This window comes from Natrix helvetica (assembly GCF_964273705.1).
Source record: "Natrix helvetica genome assembly, chromosome: 5".
NCBI classification, from domain to species: domain Eukaryota; kingdom Metazoa; phylum Chordata; class Lepidosauria; order Squamata; family Natricidae; genus Natrix; species Natrix helvetica.
The window spans coordinates 153,598,213-153,618,318 of NC_138551.1; the positions used below are offsets into that span (position 1 = coordinate 153,598,213).

At 50.3% G+C, this 20,106-nt stretch overlaps 1 protein-coding gene across 2 annotated transcripts in view; it reads right to left on the reverse strand.

The window, feature by feature from the left end:
- AJAP1 (adherens junctions associated protein 1) overlaps nucleotides 1-20,106 on the reverse strand; it is a 63,938-nt gene that overhangs the window by 17,265 nt on the left and 26,567 nt on the right. For both annotated transcript variants that reach the window (XM_081955021.1, XM_081955020.1), the window contains exon 2: nucleotides 17,219-17,949. In XM_081955021.1, the coding sequence (XP_081811147.1) occupies nucleotides 17,219-17,906 (688 nt within the window). In that variant the 5' untranslated portion in view covers nucleotides 17,907-17,949. The remainder of the gene's footprint in view (nucleotides 1-17,218; nucleotides 17,950-20,106) is intronic.

Consider the following 20,106-nt stretch of genomic DNA (forward strand, 5'->3'; position numbering starts at 1 on the left):
CATTTCATGACCCAACTAGGGAACATGATCAGTGACAGGAGGGAGTAGGGTGTGCAGAGAGGAAGAGGAGGAGAATTATTGGTGCTCTCTGAGCGTGGTGATTTTCTTGCGGATATTTAGAGCTATTAACAAAAAAACCCTCCAAGTTTAAACCATGCCAGTCCCGAAAGTCTCTCCAAATACTAACGTCCAACCTTCTAAAGCCCTTCCCTCACAGAATATTCTTCTCTCCATTTTCATCTTTAAAACCCCAGCAAGCTGTCAGATGTAAATAACCTTATCTTCCCAAAGCGGCCACCTTTCCCTAGTCAAATCCCATCTAATCCTCCAATCCCACAGTCAATTCTTCTCTTTAGCCTGTAACGAAATGTCACAACGGCCTTCGATTTAGTCATATTACGGTCTCTAAAGAGTCCATCTCCCTCCTTCCCTCCCTCTCTCTCTCTCTCTCTCTCTCTCTCTCTCTCTGCTGGGCCCGTCAATTCATCTCACATTCAAATTCCAAATTGGCATCCATTGCCGACATTTCACTGATTAAGGACCAGTCAGTTTCTCTCCGAACAACCAACGCCACGGTGCTTCCCCCCCCCCTTCTCTTCCCCGTGGCTCAAATGCAGGAAATCTTGGCTTTTCCAGATAAAACACAAATAAAAATACGTTTGAAGCACAGCAGCCCAGAAATTAGTGACCCTCGCGGGAAACAAGGCCCTTCGGTGTAGGCCCAGCGAAGGAATACATGTGTCTTGAAAATAGCAACAAAGCCGCGATCGATCGAAATCCAATTTACTTTCATGTCTGCATTACGGTTACAAGGCTGAGGCCTGCAAGGTTTCCATGCCTTCCAAAGTAACCCCCTGGAACCCCTCCGTCTTTTCCAATTTTTTAAGGTTTTTCATTCGGCCTCCTCTCTTTCGTAGAGGTTTTTAACCCCAATCTCTGCGGTGGCTCCCAAAAACATGCTTTCAAAATGCCATTTTCCCACAATGTGCTTGGGCGTAATGACGAGAACCCCCAGTTATGCATGGAACTCAGAGAAATAAATTGTTTTGCAGAGGGAGTTCCTTCCTTCCTGTGTTCTCTCCTTCCTTCCTTCCTTCTTTTTCCTTCCTTCTTTCCTTCCCTTTTTTCCTCCCTCCTTCCTTTCCATCCTTTCTTCCTCCCTCCCTTTCTCTTTCCCACCCTCCTCCTTCTCTGCTTTCCCCCCCTGTAGCAGTCTGGAGGTTTAAATGGTCCCAATTCAGTCCCAGAGAAGTGATCCACAAGGACCCCCAATTATGCATTCAACCTGGAGGAATATTGAGTTTAAAGGGAGTTCCTTCCTTCCTTTATTCGCCTTCCTTCCTTTTCCTTCCTTCCTCCCTCCCTTTTTCCTTCCTTCTTTCCTTCTCTTTTTTCCTCCCTCCCTGCCTTCCATACTTCCTCCCTCCCTCTCTTTCTCTTCTCCTCTTTCCCTTCCTCCTTCTCTGCTTTCCTCCCTTCCCTGCAGCAGCCTGGAAGGGTAAAATAATCCCAATTCAGTCCCAGAGAAGTGATCCGAGTCATACCGGAGGAGGGAGAGAGAGACACTGCTTCTTGTGGCATCTCCCAGACTTGATGGAGAGCTGAGGAACGCATTCCCAGTTCCACCGGGCTGATGCGTCCTGACAGAGGCTGTGATTACCCTGCCAACTTTTCTCTCCGCTTGCGGCCGGAGACGGCCCTGGCAATGGCTGTTTATGTTCATTAAGCCCCCTTCAGTTCAAGAGAGCGCCACTTTGCTGCCGTGCTCACGCAGCCAATTGTGGAGATCTGGGGATTCATCCGTGGCCAATCTCCGGCTTCGATTTCCAGGTGGAAAGCAGCCATTTCAGCAGCCTAGAATTATTTCCTCCAAAGATCATGAGAATGGACTCCCCCCACCCACTTCCTCCACTGGGAAGCATTCGGGTGATCTTCTTAGGCTGTGCGAGGGAGGGAGGAGAGAAAGAAAGGAAAGAAAGAAGAAAGAAAAAGAAAGGGAGGAAAGGAAGGAAGGAAAGACGGGAGGAATAAAGGGAGGGAGGGAGGAAAAATGACATTAGAGGTGGGAAAGAGGGAGGAAAGATGGAAGGAAAGAAAAGAAAAAGAAAGAGAGGAAAAGGGAGGAGAGAAAGAAAGGAAGGGACAAAAATGACATTAAAGGAGAGAAAGAGGGAGGGAGGAAAGAAAGAGAAAGAAAGAAAAAGGGAGGAAAGGAAGGAAGGAAAGAAGGGAGGAGTAAAGGGAGGGAGGGAGGAAAAATGGCATTAAAGGCGGGAAAGAGGGAGAAAGGAAGGAAAGAAGAAAGGAAAAAGAAATAGAAAGAAAAAGAAGGAAAGAAGGGAGGGAAGAAAGAGAAGGAAGGAAGGAAGGAAGAGGAGGAAGTGTTACTAACAACTGCAAGTGATTCGCTTAACAAATGTGGCAAGAAAGGTCGTAAAATAGGACAAAACTCACAATTTTGGGCTCAATTGGTTGTCATAATTCAAAGACAACCTGCAACTTTGCGCAAGGCAAAGTAATTGCTTCCCAATTACTTTGGACCTTCCAATTTTTGCATCCTTGTGGTTCTCCCAGGCCTCAGGGGAAGAGTTTGAGGGTGGATGTTCTCCTGCCTGAGCATGGGGTTGGACTAGAAGGCCTCCAGGGTCACTTCTAGGACTAGGATTCTATGCTCTCATGTGTTCATTTTGCGGCCAAGAGGTATGTGTGTCACCACCCAGGTCAGGTCCCTGGAAAGGCTAGGGAGATGCTTCCACGCCCTCCGATGGAGACTACCAGGAGCTGATTCATGAAAACGTCTTCAGGTTTGAACACAACATGTTCTGGAACACAACGAGGAGGTCCCAGATGGTTAACCTGGGTTTAAATGTTTTATGTGATAAGGGCAGCATCTGTTCAGAAACATCTGTTGTCCTCAGATTCATCACCGTCAAAGGGAACAGCAGAACGAGCTAGCTCCTTTGTGAGTTTTGAGCTTCCAAGTCTCATGGATTGTTGAAGGGGTCTCCAAAGGTGGCCACTTGAAGACTTGTGGACTTCAACTCCCAGAATTCCCCCCTGGCCCTGGGGAATTCTGGGAGTTGAAGTCCACAAGTCTTCAAGTGGCCACCTTTGGAGACCCCAGGATTACAGGAACACCACACTAGAAGAGTTAGAAGATACTTTAAGGAACATCTAATCCACCTTCCTGCTCAGTGTAGGAATCTACCATGAGGACATCCCTGAGAACGACCCTCTGCTGAAGCACCTCCAGCAAAGAAGACGCCACCACAGTTGAACAGGCCTTCCTGGTGAGGAAACCTTCCCTGAAGCCCAGCCTTAACATCTGTCTCCTTGTCCTTCCTTTCCTCTCCTATCTTCTGGACCGTCTCCAAACACTTTTGGTTCAACCTTTCCATGACATCCTTCAGATACACCTCTCACGTCTCCCTGAAGTCTTCTCTCCTCCAGGCTAAAGATGTCCAACATTTGTCCTTCTCCCAGAATCAAACCAGGTGACCCTCAAATGAAACCTGCCCGAGCGTGGAGATGAATCGTAAGCTCAGGAAGTCCTAAAAGGGCCACAGCAAAACTCATACAATCGGAGATTGGAGGACGCCATTCCTGCCCAGGAATGCCACACACAAAGCCAAGGGCACCCCTGGTTGTGTGAGTCACACCAGCAGCTGCTGCCAAGCTTCCTGGCCCACGATTATTATCTTGGTGTCCTTCAAGTTGTTTTGTTGGCACTGATAAACTTGAAGGAACCACTCAAAGGTACTGCGGAAAGGACTCTTGGGAAGAAGAAGGTGTCCTTCAAGGAAGCAGCCGAGAAGACAGGGAAGGGCTTTGGGCAGCTGGTGGTTCTTTGGGAGGTGGGAGGAGAGTCAGTGGGGTTTTGAAGGCATCTCAAGAGCATGAAGAAGAAACTGTGAAGTCCAGTCTGAAAAGACCTTTATAAGCAGTGGGTGAGTGGGGCAAAGAGAAGGACTAGGGGGGGGGGGGGAGTGACGCAATAGCAGTCTTCTAATACTTGAGGGGGTCTCGTGGAAAAGAGGGGGTCCACCTGTTCTCCAAAGCAGCAGAAGGCAAGTCAAGGAACAAAGGATGGAAACTCATCAAGGAGAGAAGTAACCGAGAACTAAGAAGGGATTTCCTGGCAGTGAGCACAAGGAACCAGCGAATGGCTTCCCTTCAGAAGTTGTGGGTGGTCCATCAATGGAGGTCTTCAAGAAGAGATGGAAAACCATTGGACCAGGATGGAGTAAGGTCTCCTTCCAACTGGGTTCTTCTGTTCTCTTCGATGCTGGCTGGAGAACTGGAGAAATCTGGACCTTCTCCAGATCTAATCATAATGGATCTCATTCTCTCTCTCTCTCTCTCTCTCTCTCTCCCTCCCTCCCTCCCTCCATCCATCCATCCATCCATCCATCCATCCATCCATCCATCCATCCACCTATCTATCTATCTATCTATCCCAGAAGACACAGCCCTGGCTGCTTCCTAGCTGGCCAAGATCTGAAGCGGAGGCCTCTAATGCGGCTTGGCAGCTGCCTCCTGCCTGGCGCTCCTGGGAGACCCCATGCTAACCGTCCGTTTAGAGGCCTTTCAAGGCGGATTAGACCATCCGTGCCAGGGCGGGGGCTTCGGCCTCCTCGCCAGGACGACAATCCGCCAGCAGCGGTTCATGAGACCTTCGCCACCCGGGGGGGGGGGGGAAGCGCACCTGATGCTGCCCAGGAGCAGACAAGGAAGGAGGGTGCAGAGAGGTCAAGTCTTCCCCAAGGAGCCTTATCCTCCCTCCCTCCCCCTCTCTCTTTCCCCGCTTTCTCTCTCTCTCTCTCTCTCTCTTTCTTTCTTTCCCCCTCTCTCTCCCTCTCCCTCTCCCTCTCCGACCCTCCCCTCTCTCTCCCTCTCTCCCCCCTCTCTTCCTCTCTTTCCCCCTCTCTCTCCCCCCTCCCCCCTCTCTCTACCTCTCTCCCTCCCTCCCCTCTCTTCCTCTCTCTCCCCCTCTCTCTCCCTCTCCTTCCCTCCCCCCTCTCTCCCTCTCTCCTCCCTCCCCTCTCTCTTCCTCTCTCTCCCCCCTCTCTCTCCCTCTCCCCCTCTCACTCCCTCCCTCCCCCTCTCTCTACCTCTCTCCCTCCCTCCCCTCTCTCTTCCTCTCTCTCCCTCTCCCTCCCTCCCCCCTCTCTCCTCCCTCCCCTCTCTCTTCCTCTCTCTCCCCCCTCTCTCTCCCTCTCCCTCCCTCTCTCCTTCCCTCCCCCTCTCTCTTCCTCTCCCTCCCTCTCTCTCTTTCCCCCTCTCCTTCTCTCTCTGTCTTCCTCTTCCTCTCCCTCTCCCTCCCTCTCTCTATTTTTGGCATCTGGGCTCTGCTTCTCTGTCAGCAACGTTTTTGAGGCCAGCCAGGACTGCTGAGTGCAGACTTCACTTTGTTTATTACTTTAATTGAACATCACGCCACGCTCGGCCAGCCAAGCGCCTCCATCAGATGCCAGGCCCAGGATGGACAGCCGGTCTCTGGCACCTGATTGCGGCAGGTGGGGTGATTGGTGGGCCTGGGGTCCCCAACAGCTGGAGGGGTGGGATGTGCAGGGTTCAGTCCCCCCGCCCCCCCTTACATCTGTCTGGGCAAAAGGTTTCCCTCTTTAGCCTTGGAAGGATAACGGCTCAGTTGCCTTTGGAAATCTCTGCTGTGGCTTTCTACAAGACCAGGCCGGTGGCTCTGAGATCCAGCAAGAACAGAGAGAAGTTAAGGCAGGATCAGGAAGGGAGGGAGGAAGGGAAGGAAGGAGGAAGGGAAGGAAGGAGGGGAGGAAGGGAAGAAAGGAAGGAAAATAGAGGAAAGGAAAGGAAGAAAGGAAGAGGGAGAGCAGGCAGGAAAGGAAAAGGAATTGAGTGAAGAGGAAGGAAAGAAGGGAGGGAGGAAAATATAGGGAAGAGACAGAAGGGAGAAGGAAAGGAATGAAGGACGAAGGAAGGAGGGGGGGAAGGAAGAAAGCAGAGGAAAGTACAGAAGGAAGGAAAGAAGAAAAGGGAATTGAAGAAGAGGGGAAGAAAGGAAGAAAGGGAGGAAGGGGGGAAAGGAAGGAGAAAAGGAGGAAGGAAGGAGAGAAAGAGAAAGGAAGGAGAGGGAAGAAAGAAGGAGGGAAAAGAAAGAAAGAAAGAAAGAAAGAAAGAAAGAAAGAAAGAAAGAAAGAAAGAAAGAAAGAAAAGAAGCACCACTTTAAAAAAAATAACCCAATGACCCATTTGGAAAAACCCAGTCTCCCTCCTCCCCCTCCCCAGCCCTCCGGGAGCAAACTAAAACACCCCTGTTTGAACGTGGGGTCCCCCACGACACTCCCAAATCCCAGGCAACTCGTCCCATGTCCTGGTGTCTTCACCCAGAGGGCAGGGGTACCCAGAGGGCATCCAAAGACCCTCGTGCTGCTTTTTCCCTTACTCAGCTGTCCTGACAGCTGCGTCCCCATCTATTGCCATCCTTACAGACCCCCAAATTGGAGGGGGGGGTCAATGTTTGGGATTTGCCCGGCCTTTTGCTTGGAGATGATTTGTCAATCCTGGGCGAAGATTCGGATCTCGTCTCTTGGTCTCAGCTTGGAGATGTTGGGCTGTTTACCAATGAGATTCCCCCCCCCCCTTCTCTCTCTCTCTTTCTCCGCTTCCGTTCTCATCCTCCAGGGAGTAAATTAAGCCGGATTTGACGCAGCTCTGACGGCTCAGCTCCAGGGATGGGGGCTCCAGAGGGGCTGAACCTTCCCTTCCCATTTGGGGGGTTTTCAGTAGGATTTGCCCAGGGTGAGGGGAAAGCGGGGGGGTAGATGGGAGGCAGTCAAAAGAAACTGTAAGGGGTCACAAGCTGGTTTCAACCCAGAAACTGGGATAAGTCAAGGCAAGGGAGGTAAGGCTGTGCCAGTGAAGATGTGGGTTTCTTGTTTAAAAATATAGGCAGTCCTCAGCTTACGACCACAACTGAGCTCAATGTTTCCATTGCTAAGCAACACTCCTTCTCCTCCACTCCTTCCTTTCTAGCACTGATGATGTTGCCTAGCTGGGTGATGAGACGTCTGCAAGAAAACCACTAAGCTCAGAGAGAACCAAGGACCCCACAGTCGTCCTCCTCCTCCTCCTCCTCCTCCTCCTCCTCCTCCTCCTCCTCCTCCTCCTCCTCCTCCTCCTCCTCCTCCTCCTCCTCCTCCTCCTCCCCCTCCTCCTCCTCCTCCTCCTTCTCTCACCCCCAAGCTCCAAATCCCCTATCAAATTCTTTTGTCCTCCAATTCAGGCTGTCGTGAGCACCAAGGACCCTATTTTCAGAGTTTCCTTGGGAAATAATATATATTATCTCTCCTCCCTTTTTCCAATCCTTTTGAAATTTCTTCGGCTTCATTTTATTTCATTCTTTCCCCTCCAGCCTGCTGCCTGCCGGGTTCTTATATCAAACTGACAGGGGCTATAAAAATAATGGGAGATTTCACAGCTATTTCGCCTCTTCTTCCCCCCCTTAAAAACAGCCTTGTTCATATATATATGAAAGATTATGGGCAGTTTAAAAAAATCAAGGTATAAAGGGTAAGAGAAATAATAAGAGAATAACAGAGTTGAAAGGGACCTTGGAGGTCTTCTAGTCCAACCCCCTTCTCAATAGACTCCAGTCAAGGCTAACCGTCATTGAAGAAAGTAATTCTGGTTTAATTCTTTGATTATAGGTTGTCCTCAACTTACAACCGTTCATTTAGTGATGGTTCAAAGTTACAACAGGACTGAAAAAAGTGATTTATGACAAGTTTTCACTCTTATGACGGTTGCAGCATCCCTGGGGGCCACATGATCAAAATTGAGGCGCTTGGCCACTGACTCATATTTATGACGGTCGCAGCGTCCCGGGGTCGTGTGTTCCGTTTTTGCAACCTCCCTACGAGCAACGAGAAAGCCACTTAAATTCACTTAACAACTGCGTCACTCACTTAACGACTGCAGCGATTCCCTTAACAACCGTGGAAAGAGAGAGGACGTAAAATGCAGCACTCGGTGAATGTCTCACTGAGCAGCGTAAATCCGGGGCTCCTTTGCGGTCGTAAGCCGAGGACTACCTGTGCCAGGCGAACCAAGAGGCAGTTTTCAACGACACGGCTTCCTGTCTCGGTTTGTGGCTTTTGCAAACCTTTGGGTGTTGGCGGCTCCTTCGTTTTTTAAAAAAAAACGATGAATTCTCAGCTTGGACTGGAATTGCGTTTAAAACCCGCTGCCTGGTCTGGCGCCGACGGAAATAACTTATTTCTCGCAGGTTCAGACGAGAGGAGGATGAATAATAGCGAAAGCAATTAGGGGAGAAAGGCTGAGCAATGGGTCAGCGTGCTTAATTAAGGGGTAATTAGGAGGCAAGTGAGGAATGGCCTTTGGGGGGGGGCAAATGACACAAAGTGAGACAGGGCTGGCCTTGATTCACCGACACACCAAGAAAAGCAGAAATGTGGCTCCCCCCCCCCCCCCCGTTGGCTGTTCAAAGCCAATTAATGTTCCAGCAAAGGCGTCATTCAAATAGAGGAGGTAGTCCTTGACTTACGACCACAATGGAAGGCAAAAGACCTCCATGGCTGCTCGAGACAATTGCCAAGGGAGTTTCGCCCTGTTTTATGACCTTTCTGCCCGCCGCTGTTAAGTGAACCGCCGCCATTGTTAAAGTTAGGGACAACACGCTTGAAGGGAATCCTGCTTCCCCATTGATCTGGCTTCTTGGGGGGTTGCCCAAGGGAATCGTGTGACACCACCACCACCCCGGGACCCCGTCATAAATGTGAGCCAGTTGGCGAGGGCGTCTGAACTAAGGAGCAATGACAGTGAAAACAATCAATCAGTGGAACGGCTTCTCTCCAACATCACTGGGGGCTTTCAAGAGGAGAGTGGACAGTCATTGGTCTGGAATGGCAGCGAGTCTTCCGCCTGAGCAGGGGGTTGGACTAGAAGCCCTCTAAGGGCACTTCCAGCTCTACTCCAATTGATTGATTGATTTTGATGGATGGATGGATGGATGGATGGATGGATGGATGGATTGAAGTGGTCTGGGATCTCCTGCTTGAGTAGAGGGTTGGACTAGAAGACCTCTAACGTCCCTTCCAGCTCTATACTCATTGATTTATTAAAATGGTCCAGGGTCTCCTGCCTGAGCAGGGGGTTGGACTAGAAGGCCTCTAAGGCCCCTTCCAGCTCTATTCTTATGGATGAATGGATTGAAATGGTCTAAGGTCTCCTGCTTGAGTAGGGGGTTGGACTAGAAGACCTCCAAGGTCCCTTCCAGCTGTATTCTCATTGATTGATTGAAATGGTCCAGGGTCTCCTGCTTGAGCAGGGGGTTGGACTAGAAGACCTCCAAGGTCCCTTCCAGCTCTATTCTCATGGATGGATGGATGGATGGATGGATGGATGGATGGATGGATGGATGGATTGAAATGGTGTAAGGTCTCCTGCCTGAGCAAGGGGTTGGACTAGAAGACCTCCAAGGTCCCTTCCAGCTCTATTCTCATGGATGGATGGATGGATGGATGGATGGATGGATGGATGGATGGATGGACTGAAATGGTCTAGGGTCTCCTGCCTGAGCAGGGGGTTGGACTAGAAGACCTCCAAGGTCCCTTCCAGCTCTATTCTGATTGATTGATTGAAATGGTCCAGGGTCTCCTGCCTGAGCAGGGGGTTGGACTAGAAGGCCTCTAAGGCCCCTTCAACCTCTGTCATGGTGAACAAAGGGGGAAGAGGGATAGCTGATCCACCACCACGTGGAAGGCGAGCCAACGTCTTTTGGAGCGAAGCGCGGCTGGTGTGAATCACCAACAGGCTTTTCTCTCCAGGCCATCTGCTCCCCGGTTGAGTTGTTGAGCAACACCCTGGCGCCAGGCTCAGTTGGCGCGAAGGGCGAGCACACAGCCAGCCTCTCTGCCCCCCCCCCCGTCTCCAGCACATCAAAATGCAGAAGGATTAGGCCAAAAAATACAATAAAAAGGCACGCAAAGAAAGAGGAAAAAGAAAGCTGGTGAAGGAGGAGAGATTTTGCTCCCTGACAGCTGCTGCTGGAAGATAACTTGGCTTGTTGAGATTCAGGATTTAATATTCAGCCAACAATCCAGCTCAATCAATCAAGTTTTATTACAGCTGCTGACCGGCAAGAGATAAATAAGTGAGGCTCTCTCCAAACCCAAACACTGATGGCATAATTAAAGAAAATTACGCCTGCGTTGATGGGGAATTAGATCACAAGTTAATCAAAATGGCCTTCCCGATGATCAGATCTGCGACATGATCGAATTGGATCCCGCTCTCCTAACAAATGCAGGGGGGGGGGACTTTACGGGAGAGAAGGACGGTCAGGTTGGAGAGGAGAAAATAAGGAGAAAACTCACGGATGCATCAAAAGAGAGAACGGCTATTAATAAACCGAGAGACTGGGTGAAAAAAGCTGGACTGATACGGAGAATGTTTTGACTGGCTCCTCTTAGGCCCTTTCCTTCAATCTGCCCTCTGAGATATTAAAATGTGCTAAACAGGATGGGTAGAGTTTGGAGCATCGATCTGTTTGAGATGTGTAAGGTTGCACTCGTAAGGCAAATTTGACTTAAAATAGGAGGATAAGATAGGATAGAAAATGAGAAGAGAAGAATAATGAAACAGAATAGAATAGAATAGACTAGAATAGAATAGTAATGGAATGGAATGTAGGGGAGGGGAGGGGAGGAGAGGAGAATAATGGAATAGAACAGAATGAAAGGGAAGGGAAGGGAAGAGAAAAGAAGGGAAGGGAAGGGAAGAGAAGAAAAGAAAAGAGAAGAATAATGGAATGGAACGGAACGGAACGGAACGGAACGGAAGGGAAGAGAAGAGAAGAGAAGAGAAGAGAAGAGAAGAGAAGAGAAGAGAAGAATAATGGAATGGGATGGAATGGAACAGAACAGAAGGGAAGGGAACAGAAAAGAAGGGAAGGGAAGGGAAGAGAAGAGAAGGGAAGAATAATGGAACGGGATGGAACAGAACAGAAGGGAAGGGAACAGAAAAGAAGGGAAGGGAACAGAAAAGAAGGGAAGGGAAGAGAAGAGAAGAATAATGGGATGGGATGGAACGGAACGGAACAGAACAGAAGGGAAGGGAACAGAACAGAAGGGAAGGGAACAGAAAAGAAGGGAAGGGAACAGAAGAGAAGAATAATGGGATGGGATGGAACGGAACGGAACAGAACAGAAGGGAAGGGAACAGAAAAGAAGGGAAGGGAAGAGAAGAGAAGAATAATGGAATGGAATGGAATGGAACAGAACAGAATAGAAATCTCCAATCATAGCTCCTTACAAATGCAACTTGTTCTGAAAATCATCTAGGCTTCAGACAGAACGTCAGAAGAAGACTATCCTTGATGGTTCTTGGGACACCTGGACGATGAGAAGTGAGAAGACTATCCTCCATGGTTCTTGAGAAGACTATCCTTCATGATTCTTGGGTCACCTGAATGATGAGAAGAAGGTGACACAAGAACCATGGAGGATAGTCTTCTCAAGAACCATGGAGGATAGTCTTCTCACTTCTCATGATTCAAGTGACCCAAGAACCATGAAGGATAGTCTTCTGATGTTCTGCTGATGAGAAGTCTTCTTCTCATCATTTCAGGTGGAACTTCACCTTGGTCTGGCACGTCTACCGGATTGCTGCGTGGCCAACGAATTACTTCCTGGTTGATTGAGCTTCTCTACAGCAAAGTCTTCTTCTCATCAGCAAAGAAGACCATCCTGCATGCACCTGGCTGTTAGGTCTGTAGTTCCCTTGTTTTGGTCCCTGATCTCAGCAGGTTTTGAGGAACATTTAGGGCAGTTAGCAGAAATACAGGACTTCTGCTGACTCCGATCAGCCGAGAGAACGCAGAGATCCCCAAGCAAGATTGTCCACCCTACCTTCAAAGGGAAGGTGGAGATGACACCTTGCTGCTTTTATTAATAAGAATATTTCTGTCCCGCGGCTCCTGTTGAACGGCTCTTTCCTTCCCCACCGCTTTGGAGATGGAAAACATTACTCCAGCAACACCGAGCAGAGGAGTAAAAATGACAGAAAACCTTCTGCTCACTCAGCAGAAGAAATTGTTAATTACTTCTCTCGTAATGGATTCCCCAGGAAGGTGCACAAATGTAGAAACACAGCCGCAAACACAACTGGAGGGGACTAGCAGAGGTGAGCTAGGCAATTTTGTTGAGGGAAGTCTTCTCCATGGGTGGTGTGAAGGCCCTTCAGCGACCTTCAGGAAAGCAGAGCCTGGTGTCCTTCTTAGGAGGCACGGTGGCTTTTTCGTTGGGTGGGCCAGCTTGGTGGCCACAACCAGCTGTGAGAGGCAGCTGCTCAAGAAGCCAAGAGGATCTTGGGCAACGTCAAGAGGAACCAACAAACCATGGGGTTGTAGAACGGGAAGGGAAGGTCATCAGGGCATCATCAAGTCTGACCGTCTACAGTGTGCAGAAAAACAGTCAACCATCCAGGAGAGGTGGGTGTCCACCTTCTTGAAAGTCTTCAGAGATGGAAGATCCACTCTTTCTGAAGATGGTTGGTTGATTGGTTGGTTGATTGGCATGGATGGATGGATGGATGGATCCATCAATCGATGGTTGGGATGGGATGGTGGATGATTGGCATGGATGGATGGATGGATGGATGGATGGATGGATGGATGGATCCATCAATCAATCGATGGTTGGGATGGGATGGTGGATGATTGGTTGGGATGGATGGATGGATGGATGGATGGATGGATGGGTGGGTGGATGGGTGGATGTACAGATCCTAACAACAGACCTACTTTGTGTGAACAGATGAAAGCCACGCTGGGAAAGTTGTGCACAAGCTTCACAAACAACATGAGAACATTGTTGGAATGGTCTCAAAGCTGTCAGATCCATCTTTTTGTGTCTCCTGGGGAGAGAGGCAGGGAGGGAGGGAAGGATGGAGGCAGGGAGGGAGGGAGGGAAGGAGGAGAGGAAGAGGAGAGAAAGGGGAGAGAAGAGGAGAAGAGAGAGGAAAGGCAGGAAGGAAGGAGGGAAAGGAGGAGAGGAAGGGGAGGGGAGAGGAGAGAAGAGGAGAGAGAAGAAGAGAAGAGGAGAAGAAAGGCAGGCAAGAAGGAAGGAAGGAAGGAAGGAAGGAAGGAAGGAAGGAAGGAAGGAAGGAAGGAAGGAAGGAAGGAAGGAAGGGAGGGAGGGAGGGAGTGCCAGGGTCCCTCAAATCTCCTACTCCACAGAGCCTGCAGGAGAGATAAAGGCATTGCTGCAACCATCCCCCTTCTGATGTCACGGGGGGGGGCAGGGGGGGTGAGAGGCCTTTGCTGAAGCTGGACCCTGGCAATTAAGAGCGGTCACTTGACAGCTTTTCGGGCAGATGTTGCCGGCCGCAGCCTCCTCCGCGGGGCCTGGCATCATTCTCATTGAACGGCTGGATTAACTCGGGCTCAAAGCAGACCTCCCGGGGAAGGCGCCCATTAGCCCGGAATTTAGCATTGGCCAAGGAAGGAAGATGGCAGGCCGGCACAGGAGGTACCGAGTTCGAGGTTTGGACGTGGAAACCATGAGAGAAACAACTTTGGGAATTGCCCGAAAGGCGGAGGATGGTGGATGTCCTGTATGCCCTCTGAGCTTGGTGGGCTTCCTTGCAGACGTTTCATGACCCAACTAGGGAACGTCATCAGGGTTAGAAGGGAAGAGAAGGAAGAGGAGGAGGAAGAGGAGGAAGAGTAAAAGGAGGAGGAGGAGGAGGAGGAGGAGGAGGAGGAGGAGGAGGAGGAGGAGGAGGAGGAGGAGGAGGAGGAGGAGGAGGAGGACGACGACTATGGCATCCGTGATGCTCTCTGAGCTTGGTGGGCTTCCTTGCAGACATTTCATGACTCAACTAGGGAACGTCATCATTGCTAGAACATCCGCCATGGTCAGTGGTTATAAGTTCGAGGACTACCTGCAAGGGGAGCTGTTGAAAGCCAAATCTCCTGCCTTATGCAAGGGGTTGGACTAGAAGACCTCCGGGGTCCCTTCCAGCCCTAGGATTCCATGTCGGATTGAAGGAGGAGCTGGTGGGGGTAGGGCAGATGGAAGAACTTCCCTCCATCCCTGGAGTTTTTCAAGGAGAGACTGGGCAGCCAAGTGTCCGGCACGGTCGAGGGTCTCCTGCTTGTGCAGGGGGTTGGAGTGGATGACCTCCAGGGTCCCTTCCAACTCGGTTATCCTGTTAGGAAATGCTGCCTATCCTTTGAGCATCTCTGGGCTGCTGTCCTCTCACCTGGGAGCTACAGAAAAAGGCCCTTTTCCGATTATCCCAAACCATCCGGAGGTATTTCCGCTGCCAGAGCCTGCGTGGGTGGGACCATCCACCTTCTCCCCGGGCATCCATCTGCGTTGCCAAGGGCAACCGAGCTCCCGAAGGTTTGGTACCCAAGGCAAGACACAGAATGTTCTCCAAGGTTTTTTTCTCAAGAGGGGAACGGGGAACGAGGCCATACAGCAAGTCCTCGGTTTACGGACACAAGAGAGCCAGGAATTGCAGTCGTAAGATGTGCTGGTCATTAAGCGAGTCACTGTGGGATCATGCCCCCCCCCCTTTTTGGTAGTGGTCATTAGACAAATACCGCGGTTGTAAAACAAACACCACAGTCACTAAGCGGACAGTTGTAAGTTGAGGACTTCCTCAAACTAAGCTAAGCCCAGTTTGGAATCATTCAAGGTAGGTAGGTTGGAAGGGTGGAAGGAAGGAAGGAAGAGAAGGAAAGGAAGGAAGGAAGGGAAGGAAGGAAGGGAGGGAGGGAGGAAAGGAAAGAAGGAAGGAAGGGAAGGAAGGGGGAGGGAGGGAGGAAAGGAAAGAAGGAAGGAAGAGAAGGAAAGGAAGGAAGGAAGGGAAGGACAGAAGGAGGGGAAGGAAGGGGAGGAAGGAAGGGAAGAAAGAAGGAAGGGAAGGACAGAAGGAAGGAAGGAGAGAAAGGCATGGAGGACAAGAAAGAAAGAGAAGTACAGGAGAGGAGAAGGGATGAAGGAAATAGAGGGAAATGGAAAGGAAAATAGCCTGACTTTTCATCTTATCTATCCCTCCTTCTCCTCGCTGCTTTGACCTCCTCTGGACTGACGGGGCCAAACTCACTTTTGAGCCGAGTGGGGGACCCTCCCTTCCCCCTCCCTCCCCGTGGAGCCAGAGACGTTGGGGGGGGGGAGGAATCCTTCCTTCCTTCCCTGCCCAAATCCCGTGGTTGATTCCCCCACTTGATGGATCCAATGATCCCTTCCAATCCCCAGCAGCCCCTCCGATCAAACCCAGGGATCAGGCAGGCTTCCTCCAGACTTCCTGGCTCAAAGAGTTCCTTGAAGCCGGTGCCAAAATAAAATCAGTTTATTTTTCTCTTTTCAGAGCCGGTGAATTTTTCTTTCCCACGGGGGACGTCTTCAAACGTGGACCGATTACCCGCTGGGCAATAAAATAATAATAATAACGAGGGTGTTTTTTTTTCTTGCTCTCCGACTCGATTTGGGGGTCTGGATTTTGCAAGGGGGCTGAAAATTTGGAAGGCTGCAGAACGGTGGAGGGCGGGTGGATTACACGACAGAAGCTATTAGAAGCCAGGGGAAAATCCTCTCCTCCTCATTGGAGATTAAAATTATCTAAATTGTGCATGAACCAAACTTTCCATCAGTCTTAGAAATGTCGAGCGGATCTTCTCCGGGTGCTAATCAGCCAATTTTAAAAAAACACCACTTGACAATCTCTCTTTTTTTTAAAGTGCAAGTAGTCCTCGACTTACGACGACAGTCGGGTCCAAAATTCCTGCCACCAAGTGGGACAGTTGTTTGCCCCGTTTTGTGACCTTTCCTACCACCATTGTGATGTGAATCGCTGCAGCCATTGAGTAAGTAACACAGTTGTTAAATGAATCTGGTTTTCCCCGTTGGCTTTGGTCGCAAAAGAGGATCAGTGCGACCGTCATAAATAGGGATCGATTGCCCAACGCCTGGATTTTGTCTCCTGTGGCTACACAGAGAATGCTGCAACGGTCGTAAGTGTGGAAAATGGTCAGAAGTCACTTTTTCACTGCCGTCGTAAGTTCGAACAGTCACTAAATGAACGGTTGTAAAACAAGGACTATCTGCAAAAATGACCCAAAGAGGAATTACTCTTTGGAAGGACAGGAGGCATTTAAGATTAGACAGGGAAGAGGCTGGATGGAAAAGTTTGACCAACAACAGAGCTGAATAGAACAGAATAGCAGAGGCGGAAGGGACCTTGGAGGTCTTCTAGTCCAACCCCCTGCTTAGGCAGGAACCCCTCTACCATTTCAAATGGTTATCCAAATCTCCTCTTAAAAACTTCCATTCTTGGAGCAATCACAACTTCTGGACATCTCTGAATCTCAATGCACCCCAGAAACAATACCGATTTGAAAGAACGGGTCGTTTGAAACGAAGACACTGCGAGAAAGTGAAATTGACAGATACGCAAAAACAAACAAACCAAAAATAAACCAACAACCAACAAACCACAGAAACGGAAACTGATTGATTCACCAAACCCCCCAAAATAAAAAAAATCAGCCAGAGGGGAAAAAAACTGAAATTGACAGTTTCACACACACTCCCAAAAGAAAAAAAAAAGAAAGAATCAGCTACAGAAAATTCCTGAAATTGACAGATTCCTCCAAAGGAGAAAATACTGAAATGGACAAATTCACCACACACAAAGAAAGGAAGAAGCCAGAGAAAGAAAGCAGAATTGACACAACGACGACATTGAAAACCGAAACCTACGGCGTTGCCATCTCTGGACAAATGTCCCCATTTGGAAAAGGTGGATGGACTCACAAAAGGGACTCCTCACAAACTAACAAAGTCACGTCAAATCAGCGGCTGGAAAGAACCAGCTTACAGATGGGATGACCAACGCCTGAGAAGATCAGGGACTTCGCCTACCAACTTTCTGGAGGTCCAGAGGAGATGAACCGAGGGATATCAACAGAAGAGGTGTGTCCTAAACCTCTTGAGGTGGGAGCAGAAGGCCTCTTGGAACTTCTGGGTCCCCATTTGACCTCTTCAAACCTCAAAGATGGTGAGATCTCAGCCTGCTGAGGCACCATGGGTCCCATCAGAGGTGGGATGGAGACCCCCCATCCATTCATTCCTACCTACCAAGTAGCCTCCACCGAAAACAACACCCCGAGAACATCCATGGAGGCCACCAAGAAAAGAAGGACACCTACCTGAAGTATCTCCGGGTATTTTAGGTGGTGGCGGTGGAGGACCTTCTGCTTTTTTCCGGCTACCCCCGGATGTCGCAGGGGGCAGCAGCGTGCTGATGGGGTGGTTCTTCGGTGCCCCAAACCCTGGGCCCAGTCCTTTGAACTGTACGGTGGTAGAAGCCGTAGTCGTGGTGGAGATAGTGGTCGTCGTAGTCATACTGCTGGTCACCCGTTCGAAAACCAAGGTGGCAGGACCATTGTAAATCCCAGGGAAGGTGCTGGTTTCCAGAGCTTCCAAGGGGCTGCTGGAACCCCACACGATGACCTCCGTCTCCATCGTTGGCTTGCTATTGGCTCGGAGGTACCTTTTCCGCCGTTTCAAGTAAGCCTGGGAGATGGTCCTCCTGTCCGTCAACGTAGGGTTGGCTTTCACGCGGGCGAGCGGCGGCGTCCGCCGTCTTTCCCACCAAAGGTCCGCCACGTTGTGCAACCTTTTGAGATGGGACAAGTTGGGCCGTTGCCCGTTGGAGAGTTGCAAGTAGTCCGGGCTGGTTGGAAGTCCGAGCCTCCTGGCTGGCGGTCCGTATCTGAAGCTCCATAAAAGATGGTGAGGGAATCCATGCCAGCGGGCGGGTCTCTGTAAAAAGTGATGCCGGTGGTCTCGGCCCAAAGGCGCGCAAGAGGAGACCTCCATGGCAAGTCGGAACATGGCTATTAAAATCCAAGCGTGGCTTCGCACAGGAGAAGCTGACCTGAGGATCGAGAGAGAAGTGGGTTAGATACGGGCGTCCGTGAAGCCAAACATCTCAAGATGGTTTGTAGGACGACCTCAGGTGACGTTCCCCTCAGCAACCAGGTCAACCAGGTTTCCAACCCTTGGCCAGCTGACCTCCTCACCCAACACCAGGTCCAAAATAAGCAGGTTCCTCAACCACAATTTGATCCTAACCCTGCTGTAGAACCCCAACCAGGTTCTCCTCTGGTTTTCCGTGTCTTCCCCTGGTGTCCCTATCCTTCTTCTCTTTGAACATCCTTATTTCGCGTTCTAGACTCTTCTAAACTCTAATGCACTCTTCTTTTGACAACACCTTACTACAACCCTAGTTGCTAGAACTAGTTGGGATAACACACACACAACCCTCCTGCCCACAGACCAGCGTTGAGATGGCTTCATCCCACCTCACCTTCTGTCAGGTTCCCCCTCCGACACCTCCTCCAGAACGTCATTGTCAGAAGAACCCTTGGGCAAGCTTCTCAACTCCTTCCTCTGTCTCACGACCAACTCTTGATCACCTCCGAGAAATTGCACAGCTGAGAAATCCTCAGCACAGAAGGTTCTGTGAGGAGGTCTCCTGACCTCCTCCTACTCTCCTCCGCCGCGGGAGCCCCAAACCACGTTCCTTTGGAAACGAGCTGTGTTTCTCACCCCTTCCACATCCCCCAGCGCGTGTTTCATCTGACGGAGTAAGGACTCCATGAAAACAAACCATTCCCTGAGAGGGGGAGAACCTGCTCTAGACAGATGGACCGAGATGGATCAACGCTTCCACAGGTTCAGCTACTTCTGAAGGGGGCTTCTGCTCTAGAACCTGAAGGCCGGGCCTGTCGACGTAGGTGGAGAAGGGAGAAGACAACCTTTGCTAAATGGGGAGAACATCTTGTGAGGATCTTCACCCATCGCTATAAACATACATGCAATTAGGAGCTGAAGCGAGAGTGGAGCAGCTTTCTGGAGGTTGGTGGGTAAAAGGGGCGTGCTTCACATAACAACCGGCGTTGCTTAGCTGGGGAAATTCTGGTTCCAGTTGTGGTTGTAAGTGGAGGACTCCCTAAATGCAAACTCCGTGTTTGCGTTGAACGGCCTTTGCCTCCACCATCCGCTGAAGGGCTGCAGAGGGAGGAGGAGGAGGAGGAAGGAGGAGGAAGGAGTTACTCTTTGGAGGAGAAACTTCCTGAGCTTTGGTTCTTGTAGGTGTTTGTGTGACACCATCTTCTTCCTCCCCTCTTCCTCCTCCATCTCCTTCTTTCACTCTCCTCCTCTTCCTCCTCCTTCATCTCCTCCTCCTCCTCTTCTTCCTCCTCCTCATCCGCTTCCATCTCCTTCTTTCACTCTCCTCCTCTTACCCCTTTCTTCTCCTTTTCCTCCTCTACATCCTCATCTCCTTCCCCCTCTTCTTTCTCCTTTTTCTCTTCCTTGTCCTCCTCTTCCTCCTCCTGTTCCTCCTCCTCCTTTTCCTCCTCTACCTCCTCCTCCTTCATCTCCTCTTGCTCTTCTCCTTCCCCCTCTTCTTTCTCCTTCTCCTCTTCCTTGTCCTTCACTTTCTCCTCCTGTCCCTCCTCCTCCTTTTCCTCCTCTACCTCCTCCTCCTTCATCTCCTCTTGCTCTTCTCCTTCCCCCTCTTCTTTTTCTATCTCCTCTTCCTTGTCCATCTCTTTCTCCTCCTTCTCTTCCTCCTCTACCTCTTCCTCCTCCTCCATCTCCTCTTCCTCTTCTCCTTCCCCCTTCTTTCTCCTTCTCCTCTTCCTTGTCCTTCTCTTTCTCCTACTGTGCCTCCTCCTCCTCTTTCTCCTTCTCCTTCATCTCCTTCTGCTTCTCCTTACCCCTACTGCCTCGTCCTCTCTTTCTCTTTCCCTTTCTCCTTCCCTTCCTTCTTTTCCTCCTCCTACGGGGGTCGTAAGTCGAGGACTCCCTTTGAAAGCTGCCCCGTGGCTGCAAGAGAAGCAAGGGTGCTGGGGTTGTGACTGTGTGAATCTCACAACTGCGCTAGTGTGTCTCTCCTGCCCCCGCCGCTCACCACACACTCCCAGGAGAGAAATCTTCGGATGGCATGAAGTGACTTCGATGTGCTTTGGATCAGAGTTTGACATGCCGTGATAAATGACAAGCCAGTTTTAAGGACACGACTCGG